The sequence below is a fragment of the Amblyomma maculatum genome, chromosome 8 (assembly GCF_055883805.1).
Source record: "Amblyomma maculatum isolate TAMU_Amacu chromosome 8, ASM5588380v1, whole genome shotgun sequence".
Taxonomy (NCBI): Eukaryota; Metazoa; Arthropoda; class Arachnida; order Ixodida; family Ixodidae; genus Amblyomma; species Amblyomma maculatum.
This window is the reverse complement of record NC_139351.1, coordinates 13414822-13435042: the sequence shown is the minus strand read 5'-3', so window position 1 is coordinate 13435042 and position 20221 is coordinate 13414822. Positions and strand designations below refer to the sequence as shown.

Genomic DNA, 20221 nt, shown 5'->3' with positions numbered 1-20221 from the left:
GCACCTAGCGGAGGTGACGACGAAGTGTACCCGAACCAACACCATGCAGCCTACATAGAGATAGCCACGCCTTTGCCAAATGATCTCGGAAGCTGTTTTTATATATTTATTTATTTATTTTACGCTACGCCACCTGGCGAAGGCGTGGATTGCCGATACCAGCCGAGTAAGGCCCCGATCGAGTGTTCACTCTTGACGGTTCATACCCTTTGACGAAACGACCCCTTGTTTGTTAACCAACGATTGAATCTTCTCAGTACTTTCGCTCTAAACTACACATTCAATTGCCAGAAAGACAAAAGATAACTGAGACTTTAAAGGAAATAAATATTTATTTTTTGTGTTTGTGTGTGTTGATGCAGAGTTCAAAATTTATTTAAATTTTGCATTCTTGATGTTGCCTGCGGTGCTCTTTAGAATAAGGTAGCGATGATCCCTCCGGTCATTTTAAAGTTGTTGCAAGACTCCGGCTTCTTAATTGCAAAGATGGATAATCGCATGCCGATAACACAGAAGGAGCGCAGTTTTAGCCCCGTGTGGGGGGAGAACCCGTAAGACTCCGTTGTCATATGGGTCGTTGAAACCTAACGTAACCAGTTTAGCGCGCGTATACGCCTTCCTCGTTGTCACGTTGCAGTGATCACGGTCGGCTGAAACTCGCGGTCAGCGGCTATAGGATTTCAGTTGCCGGAAAGTGAAAAAACGGATACATCCACCGGTGTCACGGACGGGTTTCGGGTGCCGTCGCCAGTGTGACAAACGGTCCCGGTCTTTTGCCCCGTAGAGGCGTCACGCGCGACCACCTCGGCACCTTCCGCAGGAGTCGCGTAATATTGCGCAACCCGGCTTTGTGTGACACACGTTCTGTGTCCGCGACGGACCATTAATCGTAGGGCGTCGGCCTGTGGTATATTATACCGGCTGTATCCCGCGAGAGCCAAGTGTCTCTTTTCTTTTTCGTTGCTTTCCCCTGCGCCAAAGGTCGCCCCCCCCCCCCCCCCCCCCCCCCCCCCCCCTTGTGACCTTCGCTCGCACGCCGTGGGGCGGCGATGCGCTAACGAAATGGTAGCTTTACCCCGCCCTCCCCGCGAAATAATTTGTTCAAGTGCACTGTGGAGCTGTCTCGTGGAATGAAGAGGTTACGGCCATATTTGGCGTCCCCTAGCTTTCATTAAATGTAAAAAGGGAAACAGTATAGTACACTGGGAAAATTTGAATTTATACGTCTAGGAAGCCGTTTTGCCATACAGCACTGTCTGCTACGTCGACCGGACAACTTTTCGGCAGAGGCTCGAATTAACAACGCAGATAGAAAAACAAGTACACACTGAAGATTTTTTTTTTCTGATGTATAATTTGTTTATTCTGCTCATTTATTAAAATATAGATAGCCTTCGGAGGGCCATAGTGTAAGAAAGGGAGTACAGCCTTTGTTAAAAGTGTAGAGCCCGGGGGCTCTACTTCTGAGCAGTGTAGTGGCTCTGATTTAGCATCAACGGGAGCCCTTACCATTGGTTGAGGGGATGGCACAAAAAAATCTTCTTACCAACAAGAGATTTAGAGCATAACACTGGAAATGCATTACAAGCCGCACAACGTGGTTCAGAAGCAGACCCCCCGGACTTTACACTTTTGACAAAGACTGTACGTTCTAATATATGTATATATATATATATATATATATATATATATATATATATATATATATATATATATATATATAGGAAAAAATAAAAATTGTTCAGTTATACGCAGAATAAGTCTGTTCATGTTCTCTTTCTCTTTAAATCCCTAACGTGAAGCACAGTGCAGAGAAAAAGAAATAAAGGAAGAAGCTGTTTAATTAGCGGAGGAGAAAAAAAAAAGATGGAACTATGATTGCGCCAAGCGCCAGTTCTCCATCTCTTCCTATGAATATATTTTTATTTTTCTTTCTCTTTCTCCCCGCTGTTTGGAAATAATGGCGTGTTAATTCCGCCTCCTCGGAAGGGGCCTCAGTGCCTCAGCGAGTTTCGCGTATAGAGCGCATCTCGGGCGTAGTTTCCATTGCGTCTCGCATCCTGTTTCCTCACTCTCTGCGTTCCTCAGCCCTCTTCAGCGAGCGCCTCATCCCACGCAACCTGCGAGGCCTTATTCGAACGCCAGTGGGTTCAAGACTGTGCTACGTGTGGTCCGCTTTTCCTGGCCCGTCGCTGTTGCCGGAGCTTTCCTCTCCGCATCGTCACGCGCGTTTCGCCTGCCCACGCTTTTCCGCGTTTTTAGTGCGCCAAGCGAAAAGACGTTTCGCAACCGTCGGGCGCAAAGGTCGGGGCACTGATGAAGCGGAGGATGAAGCGTGCGGAGGAGGAAAGTTGCAGACCGCGCCCCTTCTTTTTACGATCTGCCCGTAGGTGATCAGGGTTAATAAACGGAATAAAGGTAACCGCGAAAGGCGGTTTCATTTTCCTCCGAAGTTCCGCCTGACGTTGGCGTGTCCTTATTTTTTATTCGACGCCTTTGTTTGTAGTAAAATGCGGATTGTTTTCCAAATTTAACGTGTTCTTTTGCCCAACGTTCCTTGTTCTTTTCAGGCCTGTAAGAATAGGAATTCCTGCGCTCCTCATGCATCTACCGGTATATGGGCCCGTCAGCCTGTAGTCGCTGTCTGTAAAGGGACAGGCGCTTTTATTTTTTTAAGACGAAAACCTCTAATGGCTCCTGCTGTCGTGGACAAAGTGTATCCCGCTTTTGCGGCTTTCTGATTGGCCGAAGCGGGATACGTTCCTGCCATCTGCAATGCCACACTTGAACGCGCGCCAAAGAACGCCACGCGACAGAGGCAATGGTGTATCGTCCAAACTCACACTTGCTGGAGAAAGTGCGATACATACTGCGCCTTTCCCTTCCTGTAAACCTATTGCAATTATATTTAGCACTGCAGCGAATGCCGACAAGAGGCTAATGATGCGAGGGAAATTATAGGATGGCAAGGGTAGGCTTTCGCCATTCTCCTCTTAAGAGACATCTAAGAGACTATTTTTTTTATTATTATTATTTTTTTTTACGTGTCACATCGCGGTCGCTGCTGTGCGAGCCGGGTTGAGTACCGCCTGCGTGGGAACAGCATGCATGGAAGCCGCCGTTCGTTTAACGATCTTAGAGGCAACACCACGCTGCCCCCCCCCCCCCTTTTTTTTTTTGAAAAAAAAAAAAAAAAGCATCAATAACAATAAAGTACCAGGAGGAGTTGTCTTCTACGCAGAAATCCTCGCACTGTAAATCTCTCCCAACCACAAGAACTCATCTTGACGACGGCATTTCCTGATCGATTCAAGTTCCTTCGTCGTCGCAACAGAGTCTACCTTTGGTGAAAAACAAAAAAACAAAAAAAGGGGGGGGGGGGAATCTTCTGTCACGTCATTTTCGTGCGGCACGTGGCTCCATACACGGTACTGTGGAAAATGCTGTCTGTCCTCAAGGCGGGGAGTCATTTATTTATTTTTTTCTTTCTTACTTGGTGACAGTTATGCCCTTTGCACGTATACTTTATTTGGACGCTACAGAAAACTGGGATTTATTCCAATTAAACAAAAGAAAAATATATTTTTTTTTGTTCGTACCCCCTCCTGCCCTTGTGCACCTCACAGATATATGAATTGGATTCACGAAGTGGATTTTTTTCTCCTCTTTTTCATTGATTAGTGAACAAATGCGCTGCAGTGAAGTACTTTGACTGCATTTGTTAAAGGCTTATCTTCGATTTATTGCCTTCTGTTAACGAGAGCAGTTCCTTTCGCGGTTCATTTGTATGCATTTATTAATTCTTTGCTTCGCAGAAAATTCGAATCCTCGCTGCCGCCTGCATGGCCCCTCATGCAAGAAATATGAACTAACAGCTAATCCGCAATTGCCGCTCATACGTTGCGTTTTTGTTAATTACTTCAGTCTGCTTAGGACAGGCGAGCAATTAATTATGTATTAAAGCGCATTCACGATTTCTTTTTCCTCTGACCTAATTTAGCGCTCAGACAATTTCATCTGTGATCAATATTACGCCGCTGGTTAAGATTACGTCTCCGAGAAATGGAAGCGCAAGGCACGCGCCTTCAGGCCGCGGCCATAACTAGTTGACGGACCATGGTAGTAATACGACGTAAAATCCAGTTAAATTTTGACGGACGCGAACGCTATACCGTCTCGTCATGGGCAACGTAGAAGTATAGCAGGTCTCTCGGGACAATCCTTCTAAGATTGCCTGCCGTCGGATACCACTGAAGAATGAAGCCTCCAAACCCGATCAATTGCCATGACGTCGCGCTGTCAGTCGCTTTTCACCTGCTAGTGACATGTGCAATGCTAGACTTCTAACGTCATGGCGACCATTGATTGGCCGATCTTGTTCTTTAGCTGTGTCCGACTATATCATTAAAGTTAGCGAGGGTGCTGCGCCCAAGTGACCCCTGAGCGCGGAAAAGGGCTGTTGTCTCCAACCAGCTTTGGAGAGTGCCCGTGGGTCCAGCTAGAGCGCGTGCGGTCTGGTCAGGTCTCAGTTGTGCGAGCATATTCTGGGCCTAAACCGGGCGCAACCGAGCGTCGGTCCCCTGCCACTCTTTTCCACCGGGATGCTCGTGGGCAGCGCAAGAGCAGGGATCTCCTCTCGTTCGCCCCCTGAACACAAACACTTTCTTCTCTTTGTGCGCGTGGCCGTGAAGGGTGGAAAACGCCGCGCGCAGCGGCGGCAACCTCCTTCTCTCTCCGCCTTCGTCGTTGGAGTCCGCGGGAGAAAGCCGCGGGCGGCAGCTCGCTTTGTATTGCGCTCTGCCAGAAAAAGGGGGGAGAGCGTGTCCGGCACGCCTTGCGGGTAGCCGCTCTCTGGCTTCTGGAGAAGACCGTGCTTCGGCGATGCAGGCGGAATGGCGCTTCTTCTGCACGCATTTTTACACCGTGCTTCTGCCGTTATTTGCTTAATGTATGTATAGCGCAGGTTTTTTGTGGCTAGGACCGGTGGGCTGCCGTAGCCACTCTCGGACAGCGTTGCAGTTCGCTTTCTGCAGAGGCGGCCAGCACACCGCTGCTCGTCTCTTTGCCGGTAGATTTCGAACCCTGAGCGCTGTTGTGGCACAGCGCCGCGTGTCTTCGTTGATTTTCTTGTGCGTTTTTAAAAGGTGCACTGAGAGAGCCCGTCTGAGTAAGCAAGGCCAGCCGTTCTTCTCTCGGCCGTCGTGGAAGTTGACCCGTACTTTCTCTTTTTATCTCGTTTCAGCTGAGGTGAACCGTAGCCGCCTCTCAGCTCCATCGGTGTGCGCGGCGCCGTGTTGTCGGATGGCGCCTGCCCAGCGGCCACGGGGACGGCCGAGCGGCGGCGACGTCGGGTGCCGCCCCCGGGCCGCCCCCGCTCGGGCGACGACCGCTGCCTGAGCAGGCGCCCCATGACCTCCACGCTGGCCCCGTCGTCCGGGCCGGGGGGCCCCGGCGGCGCGGGGCTCGCCGGGGCCACGCTGCTGCGAGCCGGCCTCTACGTGCGACACGTGCGACACCGGCGGTTCCTCGCCCGCACATGCCAGGTGAGTGCTGCTGGCACATCTGTGCTGGTCAATCCACGACGTGTGTGTAGCTCGCCCAGGTGCTGTTTATAGCTGGATCCAGGAGGTGTCCGTAGCAAAGTCCGCAACTTCTAGTTGGGCCCACATGGTGGGCGTCTATACCCGAGGGGCGATGACGTCTACTGTAGCTGAGTCCAGACAGTGTCTAGTTTTGCGCCTCCTGTTAACATGCAGTGTACGTCTACACGGTACTTCTATATGTATGTAGGCGGACGCTGAGACAACCGCTGAGACAATCTACGCCGAGTGACCCGGTGCGAAAGTGCGCCATCATTTCGAAAGGAAACTGGCATACAGGTGATGGTAGAAAATTTGATAGCCAAATATACAAATAGTGGTGCCGAAGCCCTCTGTACAGCACCGGTGCTCCGTCACTGCGAGGAGACACTTTTACAACGCAAAAGAAATGACATTGGTTGTTAGCTGTCGCTGTCTTTTGATAGCACGGTTCTAGGACCGTTCATGTTTAGCGCGCCTTGTTGCGTTCGACGCAGTTTGCAAGGGTGTATACTCGCGAGGACAGTCGCTGCCACGACGGCAGGAAGGGCGCCACAGTTAAGCTCTGTGCTCGTGTTCGGCCGTAGAGATCCGGGCGCATTTAATCACAGGAGGCGGCAGAAGGTTAGGTGGGCGGATGAGTGTGGCCGCAGCTTGCGCGGGACAGGATTATATTTTGCCAGTTTATTCTGTTCATATAACTGGAGGCATACGCAAGATGAACTCGTGGTCATTGACGAGATGACGATAAAATCGAAAAGTCTCGCACTATTGCCGAAAGACTTGCTACTTTAGAATGGAAGGTTGTGCACTACTTTTAGCTGTAATCGCAATTCGCTGTGCTGTGCCTTAGAGCGGCTGCGAAGCGGGCAGCGTAGTCGAACGGAGGCTTTAGGAGAAAGTTCAAGGGCACATCGCTAGCGACTGATGTGGGCTAAATAAAAAAGTGCTTAAAGTTATTATTATTATTTTTTTTTTGAAGAAATCTGAATAATAGCCATGGGACGTCCTCTTCCATTCCCGAGGAAAAAAAAAGAAAGCCTCTTCCATACCCGACCCATAAATCAGCCTGTGTACAATATTCCTCTGCTTCACCCCGATTGTATTGCCAGGCTAAAATTAGAAGGGGGCAGAACTTGTACGAAGGCGCTTCGCATAGTAAAAGCCCCCGAGAGAACATTCCCTGGCAATATGCAACGTTTCTTTGCAGTTTCGTGGGCGTTTCATTGCTTGTTGCTGCGCCCAGCCGAAATGTTCTGACCGAACTCTCAGTTCATGCGGAACACTCACGAAACCGATCAGTGGACACTTGGTGTGCTCCCGAATGCTCCAAGTCACAGTCCGAGCCGCCATTCCAGGCGGCGCGCCCGGAAACTGCAGTGCCGAAGAGCGAAGGCCACTTGACTCGTCTACGTGCGGCGTCTAACGTTTTTAGAGTCGCTTGCAGTAAGCAGCTGGAGTGCATTCAAAAAAGACATCTAACAGTACTATCACATTTGTTTGGAGGCACTGTTGGCCACAAAAATTTACGGTATGCAGTTGTGCGTGAAGATTTTAATTTCGACGCAGTAACAGATATTCGCAAACTGCCCTAAATGTCCGAGGTGTGTGTGAGAACAGGCATGCTCCATTCGCTCGTAACATTAGGTAACATTATAGGGGGGGGGGGGGGGGGGGGTAGCGCAACACGTGTTTCTTTTTGACAATATGCACTGTATAAACTTTCGAGGCCGTGAGTGCAAAACCCAATATCCGCGCAATATTCACGGCCGCGGTCCTTCATTAGGGCCCAATATTGACTGCGACGGTGGCCCACTTTGCGAACCCGCAGAAACAACGAGAAAAAAAAAGAAAATAACTGTCAAGCAAAAAACTCACAGAGAGAGTGAGAGAGAGAGTAATGCAGCTGACACATATGAGAGAAGCGCGCATGTAATAACGAGCGAAATGTGTACGAGGCCACGTGACCCCTTCTCTCTCTCTCTCTCTCTCTCGCTTTGATGCGGTCTGGCTCGTTTATCCGCCCTGATTGGATTGAGGGACCCGTGTTGAGCGCGTTTTTTTTTTTTTTCGCGAAGGTCGATGATGACACGGGGGAACACTAATTGTCCTCGCGTCCTTCCTCCGACCTCTCTTCTCTTTCCATCGCGCTCTTTGCTTGTCCTTCCTTTGCGAGCTATATAGTCCCTTGAATTCATTCTATGCTCATCGGACCCGTGTATGTGTAATAAGAGGAGCCGCTTTTCTGGTAAATTTTATATATATATATTTTCGATCACATTTTGTTTTTACATTCTCGCTCACTGCCGGGTTTCCGTGTGTTTAATTTCTTCGGCCGTTGGAAAGCGGCGACAACGCAAGCAGCGCGAGGGTGAAAGCGAATAATACGAAACACGCTTATCAAGCGGCGGATTCGCGTTTAAATCGCCGCCGCGCGACAAAGTAATTGCACCGCCAATTGCCTTTGCCCGTGGCAGTTTGGTGGCGTCGAAAATATAGATTCAGCGAAAAAAAAAAAAAAAAAAATTGACGGGAGTGTGGGAAATGTCGTTACGCAACGCATTTTGGCGTAAAGCCTTGGCGCGTTCATCCCGTCGAGAAGACACGCTAAACGATTTCGTAGATGGGACGATTGATAACGATATTGTATATTTTATTAATGGCATTTTTTTACACGCCTGGTCCGAAGGAGGAAGATACGAGGTATGTCGTAAAGCGGAAGCTTTCGCATCAGTTTCCGTACTTCGGCCAGAGTCGAGCAAAACTCAGACCTGTCGAGGCCCACAGATCACATGTCCTGGTGCTCACGGGTGGTACTTGGCAAGTGGCTAAACATATGTTGTACTTATTGGCTGAGGAAGCAGCGTAGGAGACGAAGGCTTGCGTGAGTCTTAGGTTGTTTTGATGCGATGGTGGTAAATCGACAGATGAACAAATGTTAAGTGAAGGAGTGCAGAAGGCCCTGAGACGTGCATTTCAGTCAAATGTTGAAAATCTATGTCTTGTAGAAGAAGCTGTAAAAAAAAATGCTTCAGTCTAAGAACGCAGGAAAGTTTGCAAGCAACCTTTTGCAAAATTATGGTAAGGTAGACAGACTTTGATTAGGGAAATATTAGAAGAGGGGTTGGTTACTAGGACTTTTCTTCTGACCAGACGCGTCGAAAACTTGCATCGCGGTTGGAGCCTCGAAAAGATCTCCTATCGGTTGCTCCCTGCCAACTCACAGTTGTCGTGCAGAGAAGCCGCTGTTCGCTTTTCAGCGCGCACTTCTAATTGCAGGATTCGGACGGGGATTTTACGCTGTCGCGCGCTGGCAGGTAATGAAAAACCCAATTCATTAGCGCACTAATTAGCTCTTTCTGGGCGTCCGTCACAGCCGCCGCTGACGTGTAACCAATATAGGGAGAGGGACTGCGCTAGCCGTCCCTTTTTTTTTTCTCTCATCAAGCAAACAAAAGTGACGCGCAAGCTTTCTATCCGAGTTGGAAAACGAGGAGGCACTGTGAGACAGGCGTAACGTGACACTTTGTTTTCCAATTGGGCGAAGTTTCGCTGTTAGTTTTCATTGCTCTTTTCATCATTATTTTCTTTTTTTTTATGTTAGGGCGAAGGTCGCATACGATGCAGAGAGGGAAGATGAGAACAGGGGAAGGGTAGATGAGAAGAGGGTGCAGACAAGCGTGGGGCTTAGACCTTTCTGGAAAAGCGCGAAACCCGAAGCGGCCGTGTGTGGTTACGACGCGCGTTCCGTCGCCCCTTCCGCCCCACCGGCAAAGCAGCGACGTTGGCGGTGCCGGGATCCCTTTCATGCCATGTCTTTCGTCTCGGTTTGTTTTCCATTCCTCTTTATCCTGGTCGTGTTGTCTCCCTTGGTGGTCATTTACATGGCCGTATCGGTCGCTCTGGAGCGCAGCGTCCCGACCTCTGTTGTTCTTCGCTTTTCTGGTAACGTGTCCTGGTGCGAGGAGTCGCAGATGTTACGCCGTGGAGAGCTGCATGATACACCAGCAAGCAGAGGTGGGCGTTTGACCTCAAAAACCTCGACCTCACCTCAAATTCAAAAAATATTTGGCGACCTCACTCAACCTCAACCTCATCAAATGAGGTTGAGGTCCCCCAGGCGACCTCACCTCACTTTTCAGGTGACCATTGGCGACCTCACTCAACCTCACCTCAAACTCAAAATGTGAGGTTGAGGTCAGGCGCTCGACCTCAAAAAAAAAAAAAAAAAGAATCATTAAATTAAACCGTAACTTAAAGCAAATATACATTTCTCGGTAATCCTGGGGTGTATATAGGCTAGCCAGAATTTTGTCGTATGAAGGCTGTATTTTACTCCTAATTTTATACTACAAATAATATCCTGGATAAAAGCAGAGAAACTCTGGACACTGCATGTCCAACTCTGGACTAAAGTGGCAATCCTCTCCCCCTCCTCGCCTACCCTTTTGTGGTCGGTTTCAATCTAAGGCCTACATGGGTACCACGTTACTACGCATAGGCCCATAATGCAATGCAAAGAGTTTATCCCATCTGACCCACGTGAATAAGATTTGTATTAGAAAAAAAACAAGCCAGTTCTTACTATAAACTGGAAAGACAAATGCTGTTGACCCTAGTGACGACGACAACAATGACGATATGCTCTTTTTCTTTTCTTGCCACAAAGCGCTAAACAGACAAGGACACAGCGAGACACACGGGACGGGCACTTTTTTTTATCGCCCATCCCGTATGTCTGGCTGTGTCCCTGTCTGTTTAGCGCTATAAGGCAAGAAAACCGACACCAACGCGCCCAAGCTTTCATCCTTGCTCTTTTTGTTAATTCGAAAAAAAAATTGATGATTGCCGAGCTTTTTTTAATACACTGTACATTGTTTTGCGACAGAATACATTAAATTAAGAAAAAAAGTAGGAATACAGTCGTGCCTCGTTAGTATGAACGCTTTGGTTTCCGACCAAAACTGTCCATAAAGCGAGTCATCCATAATAACGAGTCATGAATAAAAACGAAAAGTATATAATTGAGAAAAAATTTATAATTAATGGCTGCTGTTTTAATTAATTTGGGTACATAAACACCGCCGAGATGTCGATGCTACCCTGTTCTCCAAAAATCCGTCGACGCGAAACGTCATGTCTGTTCTTAAAGGGCCACTGTCCAAAGAAGGCCCTTTTAAGCAAAGGAGTCAAGTGTTTCGATCAGGTACCGGAGATAGTCTGTGCAAAATGCTACAGTGACACGCGCGCCGCAAAGCATCGAAAATACAATTCAAAGCTCACTCATGCTCTCCTTTGGGAAGCCAGCTTCCCCGTTTCCTGCGCTGGCCCGACGGGCCACAACAATGACGTACGTACCGCGAACGACGTCCATTGGTCCGTCTCGCTGACTGTCGGGAGAAGGATGGGTGTCTACCGCTCGCTGCGCGCTTTCCCCTGGCCACGGTCAGACTGAATCCAGCGGCGCGCGCTCCCTCGGCCGCTTTTTTTTTTTTTTTCGCGCTCGCGGAGTGCCACGCCCCACCTCCCACCAAACGCGGAGGAGAAAGGGGAATTTGTCTTTCAGAGGCTAGACGACCTCGGGAAGGAGAGTGCAAAACCTTTGCGAGGGAACGGAAGGAGAGAAGCATGACAGAATCGGGTGATTGCGGTGGCTGTAACTGCGTTACTAGTTACTCTTTTCAAAAACATTTTGCGGCCTTGCGTTCTAGGGGCGAAGTCTCACAGTTACCGCGGAAGAAAATATTTTCGACCGGAGGGTGGACAGTGGGCCTTTAAACCTTGTCAGCCATCCTCTTGAGTAGCTGAAGTCAGTAACGCCTAGACAGAGCGTAGAATAATTTTTCTCAGTAAACATCTCCCTGTTTTACTGAACAAAAATTCCGTAAGTCATCACAGGTAAAACCTATCAAGACGGAGGAGAAGAAGCACCCATAATGTTGCCGAGGCAGCGAGCCTTCTCTTGAAGCATTTCGTCGCTCACGACAGCACCATTCGCGAGCACATTTCCGAACCACATTAACAAGGCTGACTCCATTTCTTCGAGCTGTGCTGGGCGCTGTCGGACTGTGGCTTACGCTGTGATGCCGACGTTGAGCCATTTATCGGAGTCCGGTAGTATATATAGATTGTATACCGTCGACCTGGCGAGGCTGAGGCCTAGTTGAACTTGGGTCCAGTCTTTCACGGCTTGGATTGACTGAGATTGCTTTTGCCGCTTGTATTCACAGATTTCCCGCTTCGCGCCGAAGTTCAGCTCCATTCTTTTGCGTTTAACTCCCACCATGCCAAAAGTCGGACTAAAGTTGAGAGTTACAGGCTCCTGCTTCTTTGCACTCTTTTTCCCTAGTTAACCACCCTGACTTTCCGTTCTTCTGATTCTCCTTCTTGCCTTGTACTGTTTTTGTAAGGAAGCGAGGGAGTCAAGTTGGCAGGCTACTATACAGAGGGCTATCAAACAGCCCTTTCCTGTGCCGTTTGTATGTGTTCCTATGAAACAAACACTGCAAGCTGAAGTACATGCAGTTTAGAACGACGGCTAGCCGACTACGAAGAGCTCAGGCCTTGTCAAGGCCGCATCGTTGACTCAAGGCGAAGCCGACATGCGGATCGCTGTGGTGCAAATTGTGGTAGTTCGGCAGCGAAACAGTGACGAAAACCAGGAGCATGAGAAGGAAGGGCGTCCAGGACGGGACGCCCGGTTCTGGTTGCGTGGTCGTCGCGTTTCTGTTGTCGCTCTACTTCGAGAGTGTGTCTTAACCCTGACCGAAAAGCGTTAACGGCTTCATGGAACACACTTTGTGTTCTGGGATAGAAAAACTTCAGCTCCCACCCCCCAATTTTGGCTCTTGTCTTTCTTCTTATTGTTTCTTACGCTTTTACCGGCCTCTCTTCTGTTCTGCGACCACATGTTGCTGTTTTCCCGACTGCGGCCTCTAGTTGCGGCGCTGCCGCTGCACCCAGAAATCTCCCGGTTCCCTCCTTTTGGGGTCTTTCTTAGTTAGCTGACCCTCGGTTTGCTGTGTACGATCCCTGTCATCCACCCTCCTTTTCTCCTCCTCCTCCCCCCCCCCCCCCCCCCCCCCCCCCCCCCCCCCCCCCCCCCCCCCCTTCCCTCCTAAAACGACGACACGCCCGCTTTGGTTCTTTCCAACTCCACAGGACTTGTTCAGGCATCCGACTGTATCGGCTGCCGCATAGGTTCCCGGCTTGCGCACCCTTCTTTAACTTGCGTTCGAACTCTCCTGCTTTTTTCAAACGATGTCCATATTAACGAGACACAAATACATGGACCCTTCTTTAACTTGCGTTCGAACTCTTCTGCTTTTTTCAAACGATGTCCATATTAACGAGACACAAATACGTGGGCCGAATAGGCTGTGTGCATTCATCCCATCTCCATTGTTCAGAGAGCGATTTTCTATATTAACGAGACATAAATACATTGAAAAATCTTCGCCCCTAGAAAAACTGTCCATAATTCGGGTCCTCCATATTAACGGATGTCATATTAACGGGGCACAAATTTTCCGTAAAAGCCACTCATGAAACGACTTGTGAAGACTAAATCCCCAACAAAACAAACAAAGGATTAAAAGACAGCAAAACACCAATTAATCATAAAACTCGACCAACGCCGCACAAACCTTCAGAAAATTTCGAAGAGGAATGCTGTTTATCTTATGAGGTCCCAACCGCCCAATCCTGGGCGTTAGTTTATAATTCTGTGATCCCGTGGCGTATTGCAAGAATTGGCAAAATTGCTTCTTCGAACACCACGCTTACATTAAAAAATTACAAGGGTCGGAACTGCTAGGAAAAAGGGTAAACGAGAACCACTTTGCTGTCGCGAACATCGGCTCGCCCGTCAAATTTCGCCGGAGCAAAATGTCCTACTCCCACCCGCCTAAAACGCACACACACACACACACACACACACACACACACACACACACACACACACACACACACACACACACACGCACACGCACACGCACACGCACACACACACGCACACGCACACGCACACGTACACACACGCACGCACGCGCGCCGCATATGCACCGTAGGTGAATCTAGAGAAACCGTTTCCCCCTTACTGTCGTATAGTTACAGCACATAAACGTAAAATAAAGGCAAGAACAACAGAAAGGAGGCGAGCAAGCAGCCCGGAGGGACCGCGCCCCCCGCTGTGCACGCGCTCCTCCCTTCGCCGTCCGTGTGTAGCAGACATGGCAATAATTGAATTACAGTAATGAAATTACTGTAATTGAATTACTTTTCTCGGTAATTTGTAATGTAATGAATTTCTTTCTCGGGTTGGTAATTTAGTAATGTGATGAATTACTTTTTGGCAGTAATTTCGCAGCAAAAGTAATTAATTCCTTTCGAAATTACTTTTACTAAAGTGCGCCACTACTCCTTCAATAGTCAACGAAGTAGAGTGCCGCGAAAGCAAGAACGACGTGCGGCAAGCGAAGCCAGCGTAACGGATCGGCAAAGGGGGACAGATTAAGAATAACAGTGCGTCTGAGACCTCGTGTGTAGCAGGGGCAACCATTCTCCAAGTAGCAGGATACAAGGCGTCAAGGGAATCCTGAAGGGAGAAATGGTGCAAAAAGGCTGGAGCTGAAAACTAGTTGCGAGCGTGGCGCAGCGGCACTCCCTGCTGCGTCGGCTAGTGCACAGTGGTGCCTGGTTACACTCAACACCACGGTGCGAGGGAGGATTGGGGCTGGGGGAGATAGGCGGAAGGGTCCATGACGTGAGGCACCGTGGCTTGAGCATTACTGAGCAGTGAGCACATATGTGCCGACGTCGATTCTTGGGACTGCGGAAGCAATAAATAACCTAGCTTCTTCGGGCCCTTCAAATGGCGGAGACAGCTCCGTGCCAGCAAGACGCTGGGTTCGCCGGTCATTTCACGAGTGTTTGACCACGTGGGTTTTTTTTTTTTTTTTTTTTTTTTTTTGTAATAGCCCGTGCTGTAGGATAGAGGGAAGGAATAGCTCTCTGGGACAGAATTTGGTGGGAAGACGAAAGAATGTGTGTCCTTCGCGTCCGAAGACCAAGCTTTTGTTTTGTTTATTAGCTTTGATTAGTTTTTGCATGGATGGAAACTAGAAAGTAATTTAAAAGTAATTTAATTTCTCAGTAGAAGTAATCATAATGTAATTTCATTACTTTTTAGAGCAGTAATGAGTAATGTATTTTAATTACTTTTCTTAGATTTTCAGCAAAGTAATTAGTTATGTAATTTAATTCCTTTTCAAAAGTAATTTTGCCATGCATGGTCTGTAGGCATCTGGTTTTGCTCATGCGGTGAGTGCCCAACTGTCACCAATACACACCAAACGGCAATGGCGTATGTGTGCCAGCTCCGCTTTCAGAGACTAGATCGCGCTTTCCAATACTTGCAAAAGAAAAAGAAAAAAAAAACTAAATGACCGCGCGGGTAAGAGGAAAGGAGGGTTGGGCTATGGGCCTCTGAAAAAGAGCGTAATGTGAGGGAAGAAGCCTGTTCTCTTTTCGGCAGTGTACGAAATTAAATGACATACAAGAAAATATATATAAATAAATACCATGTTGACGAAAGTAATAACAAATATCGCACACTAAAAACAGAAGAGAACTGCGCTTCCCAGAGCTTATAGAAGGTTTGAGACATCGACTTAATACGGCATTTATCAGTGCTAGCATGTAATTGGCTACACATCCCGTACGTTAAAATTGATTTTTAAAGAAAAAAACAAATATCTGAAGAAATTATTCCGACATCTGGCCACAAAAATTTTCATCCGATTGATTTGTCCGTCTCGAGCAGACGGGAGCACAAAACAGACACGTTCAGTTCGCCACACCAATTCGTCCGTCTAGACACCAAAATGTCGAGCCGGAAACCATCTCAATACTTTCTAGCTCATAAAAACATGTAGGAGAACGCTGTTCTCTTTTTGTTTTTGTTTTTTCTGCGCCTGAATAAGAGATTTCAAGAAAAACCTGATATTATGAAGTTAAGAATCCCTTACTCTCCTCCTTCCTCCCGCATTGCTTGATTTTAATAGAATTTGAGAGAGAAATAAAGAGCCTTAGCGGAGCGAAATCATTTTTTTTTTTTATTGCGCTTGACTGCATACAAGCCCATATATTTTTTTGTCTGTTCTATCTCGGCAAATGGTCAACATGCGCATGCGTTTTCCTGTATACCAGTTGCGTCTTATAAGATGTGCCGTCCATTTCATCCCATTGAAGTTGTTCGGGGCCACCTGTGAATCTGTATAAGAAACAAGCAGCACAAAACTAAGAGAGGTTGTTCTGGAAAATACAAGAATATAAATTTACAGGACCGAAATATAGAACGATGACGTACAGTTCGAAAGGGAGGACTTCGATGAATGCCCAGATGGTATTGTGCCGGTTTTTCTGGTTTGTTCATGTTCCTTTTTTATCTGTCAGTATCACATCCCCTAACAAAAATCGCTGCACCATTTTCTGTTAAGTTTCCGTGTAATGTACAGCAGGGTCCTTTATCGAATGTAAGGCAGCAGCCGTTATAGCGCCTGGAAACGGGCATGCACAAGACACAGTTCTGCACCGCGCCGTCTGCGCAAAGACAATTTGCTTCGCTTTTTAGTTTCCTGCTTTCTTTGCGGCCTCCGAAAAAAGCACCGCAGGTCAACGTGAGTTATGTGCTTTGCGCGCTCCTGGGTGTTGGAGCCTGCCGTAAGCATCGGCACAAACAAGTCAGCGGAAACGGGGGTGGCTGGCGGGGGGCATGAGGAGTTCGTGAAGTAAAAAAAAAAAAATATCTCCTTCCAAGTAGACCAGAGGGAAGCGGTCTCGGGCTGCTGACATTACGGTGGAATGCCGAAAGCTGGGCAGGGGCTGCCGCATCCGGTCGTCCGATTGGGGGGTAACCAAACACCGAGAGTCGGCGGGCACACCGCGGCAGTACGCTCGAGCTCCGCGTCAAAAGGGGCGCTCTTCGAAGAAAGCCGCGGCAACAGCAAAAAGCCTGGACCTCACAATTTCGACCTCACACAATGGCGACCTCACTCAACCTCAAACTCACGCGTGAGGTTGAGGTCCAATTTCGTGACCTCACTCAAAAAATTTCGACCTGTCACCGACCTCACCTCAACCTCACCTCACTCCGTGAGGTTGAGGTCATTTTGAGGTTGAGGTCGACCTCATGAGGTTGCCCACCTCTGCCAGCAAGACATCTGCCCTTGCAAAGCGGGCTGTTCGCGTCTGCCCGACAAGGCTCGGTCGATATGAGATGTAGTAACCGCTTCGTCCAGTTCATTAGCTTGGCTCTCCTGCGAGGCTCAGTCGAACGTTCAAGCCGTCGACTATGAGCGGCTTGACACGGTTGTGATGTCTGGTAGAGGCGTGCCCGCAGAAGGTTGGCGGACCGACGACCTCTCTTTGCGAAGGGCGCTTGGTTGCTTCTGTTATAAGTGCGAGGACGTCCACTTGTGGGTATAGTGTACGTGTCCCCTATGCCGAACTTACAGGTGCCTTGGCGATGGGGAAGCTTCCAAAATACACGCCAGAGCTGGCGGTGATGAGCAAATGATAAAACCCGCAGTCCTTCGTCAAGTTCCATGGTCTCATACATGAGACGGCCGCTATGACGGCGAGCCACGTAAAACGTATGCACGACCTTCGTCGACCAACGCGGCACCAGGATGCCCCATATTGGCGTTACGCGGTAGCTTTCGGTGAGTGTGTTCTTTGGAGAGGGAAGTTCCTTGAAAGCGATGTCGTTGTAAAACGAATGATCTGGTCGGGTGTGGAAGGGATGACAGCGCTGATGCGTCTCGTTGCGTGTGAAGTGTCGTCATGCCGCTGAATTTCAGCTGCCTGGCCAGCATTTTCAGCCAGGCCAGCATTTGACCACGCGCTCTCCTCCGTGGCAAATGCGAGGCTCACCTTCGGCGGCGAGTGCGGCTGTACGCACATGGCGTGACGAGGAAGACATTCAATTAATCAGCAGGATAAGGAGAGAGAGAGAGAGGGAGGGGGGGGGAGGCACCGAAGGTGGAAATTGCCGAGCGGCTGTATCCTGTTTCAGGCATACAAGAACCAGGGGGGTGGTGTCACCGCCGTGCGATCGCATCGGACGCCGTGCGCGCTCCTGCTTTCCGGCTGTCCGTGTCGGCACCGTTATATGACAGCTGCTTGGAGCTGTTCCAGCTTGCCCGGGGCTCTGTTGCCGAACGCCGCGGGATGCATAATGTGGGCGTCGATCGAGACGCGTACGGATGGTAACGCGAAGCGGTTTTTATAAGGGATATTGAATCCCGCAGCTTTTAGTGCCCACCTGGAAGGCGCAGTGCACCGTTTTCGGTGTATGTCGCAGTATTTCCGCTCGTTAAATGAATATTTTATTCGCCGACCCTCGCCTGATACGAAAGGGGGACAAAGTAATTGTTTCGGCCCGTTTGCGCCACTCGCCGCAACTTCGCACGCAGTCCCTCACCTGGTGTAAATGCCATGGGGGTTCAAGTTTGGTCGCAGCCTATAGATCTAGTGGTAGCTGTACAATTATGTATATTTTCGGATTACGCTTGTAGAAACCTTTTCAACGATATATATATATATATATATATATATATATATATATATATATATATATATATATATATATATATATATATATATATATATATTGCCGCATAGAAGACGACGCTAAAGATGATGACTGGGCCCCACAAGCGCGAGCCTGGAAGAGAAGGAAGTTGGAGCGCAAGACTCGTCCAGGTTGATTTATTAAACCCGTCCTATCTTTGGGTCCTCCTTGGCGTTCAATCGAGACGTGACACTGGTGGAGCGCGCTGGGGTATGCATAAGACTCCTTCCGGCAGTCCACAGCGAATCCCAGACATCGACACGCCTGTACATCGCGCTAGCCGCCGCCTTCTAGGCCTAGCCCCGGAGTACAACCATCTGCCAAGCTACTCTTCAAACGACCAAGTCCATCAGGTCTCCAAAGCCATGGCACACCCCAACCCTACGCCGGTGACTCTTCAGAACACCAAGGTGCCAGAGTGCTTTCGCGGGGAAGCGTTTGAAGATGTCGAGGACTGGCTTGACCAGTTTGAGCGAGTGGCCAAGATTAATCAGTGGAGCGAAGATCACAAGCTTTGCAATGTTTATTTTGCCCTTCAGGATAATGCTAGAACGTGGTTTGAAAACCACGAGGCCAGCTTATCCACATGGAACGACTTCCGCCGCCAGCTTGTAGACACCTTTGCGAGAACTGATCGACGCGACAATGCGCTGCGCCTGCTTGAAGTGCGTGTCCAGAAGCCGAATGAGAGCGTGGCTATGTTTGCGGAAGACATGGCTCGCCTTTTTCGCCGTGCCGACCCTGATATGAGTGAGCCAAAGAAGTTACGGCATCTCATGCACGGTGTCAAAGAACAGGTGTTTGCCGGCTTAGTACGCAACCCACCTAAAACCGTGAGTGAGTTCATTAAGGACGCTACGGCTATAGAGCGAGCCCTCCAAGATCGGTGCCGCCAGTACAACCGACCAGCCAGCTGTGCCCCGACGACTGCGGCGGCGCTGACTGCAACAGATAAGACCACTCTTCGAGACATGATTAGAGAAATTGTCCTTGAGGAGTTGCAGCGAATTTCGGTTACGAAAGCTCAGTCGTCAGAGGCCCTCGTCCAGGCTGTAAGGAATGAAATTCGGTGCTCCCTAACACCGTCTGCCCAGTGCAACGAGTTTCATCCAGTCGACAACGCGGCAGTCATTTCCGAACCACCATACCGCGTTCCACAACCGGTCAACTACCCGGCCAACATTCCTGCACCTTATCACGAGCCGCAATCTGAGAGCTACGCCGCGGTCCTACGTCGCCCGCCTCCAGACCACGCCTCACCGAGCGCACCAAGCCGTCAGGAGACGCGATTCTTCCAGGGGCCTCAGTGGGTGCCTTCCAGGTGCTCTCAACTACGCCGAACGGACAGGTGGCGCAGTTATGACAGCCGGCCACTCTGTTTCTACTGCGGACAACCTGGCCACGTATATCGGTACTGCCGTTACCGCGAAGAGGGGCAGGCCTTTCCGTCTGCTTCTGCTCGCCGCCGCTTCGACGCTGACACTGCCCAAACCGACGACGGCCTTCCGGTCAGCAGGGAAACCGAATCCCCGGGCTTCCGCCGCCGCTCCTCCCCATCGCCACAGCGTTATTCTCCGCCGATGCGTCGTGGCAATGCTGACGTTGGCGGACGGCGGTCCCCTAGCCCTCACCGGGGAAACTAACAGCCGCAACCTCACGAGGGGAGGTTGCACACAGTCTAAAAGTGTCAAAACCCTCACCACCGCCGCAACAGCCGACAGCCCGTGCTTCTGACGCTGCCGTTAGTATTGACATTGCCGCACTACCGCCGAAAATGCCGCCTACATTACCACCGAAAATGCCGCATCAGATGAGCAGCCCCGATGACGAAGCTGATACCGCTGACCTTGCCGCACTTCCGCCGAAAATGCCGAAAGAGACGAGCAACCCAGATAACGTTGTTAGCGCTGACCTCGCCGTTTCCATTGATGGGCTGGAGGTACATGCTCTGGTGGATACCGGGGCGGATTTTTCAATTATTAGCCAGAAACTGGCTGACACGCTGCGC

The 20221-nt window shown here is 49.5% G+C and overlaps 1 protein-coding gene across 1 annotated transcript in view; it reads left to right on the top strand.

Moving 5' to 3' along the window:
- The window catches only part of LOC146180565 (protein O-linked-mannose beta-1,2-N-acetylglucosaminyltransferase 1-like), a 255118-nt gene that overhangs the window by 196742 nt on the left and 38155 nt on the right, over window positions 1-20221 (top strand). Inside the window, exon 4 of the mRNA XM_084576075.1 lies at window positions 5243-5543. Within this exon, the coding sequence (XP_084432201.1) occupies window positions 5409-5543 (135 nt within the window). The 5' untranslated portion in view covers window positions 5243-5408. The remainder of the gene's footprint in view (window positions 1-5242; window positions 5544-20221) is intronic.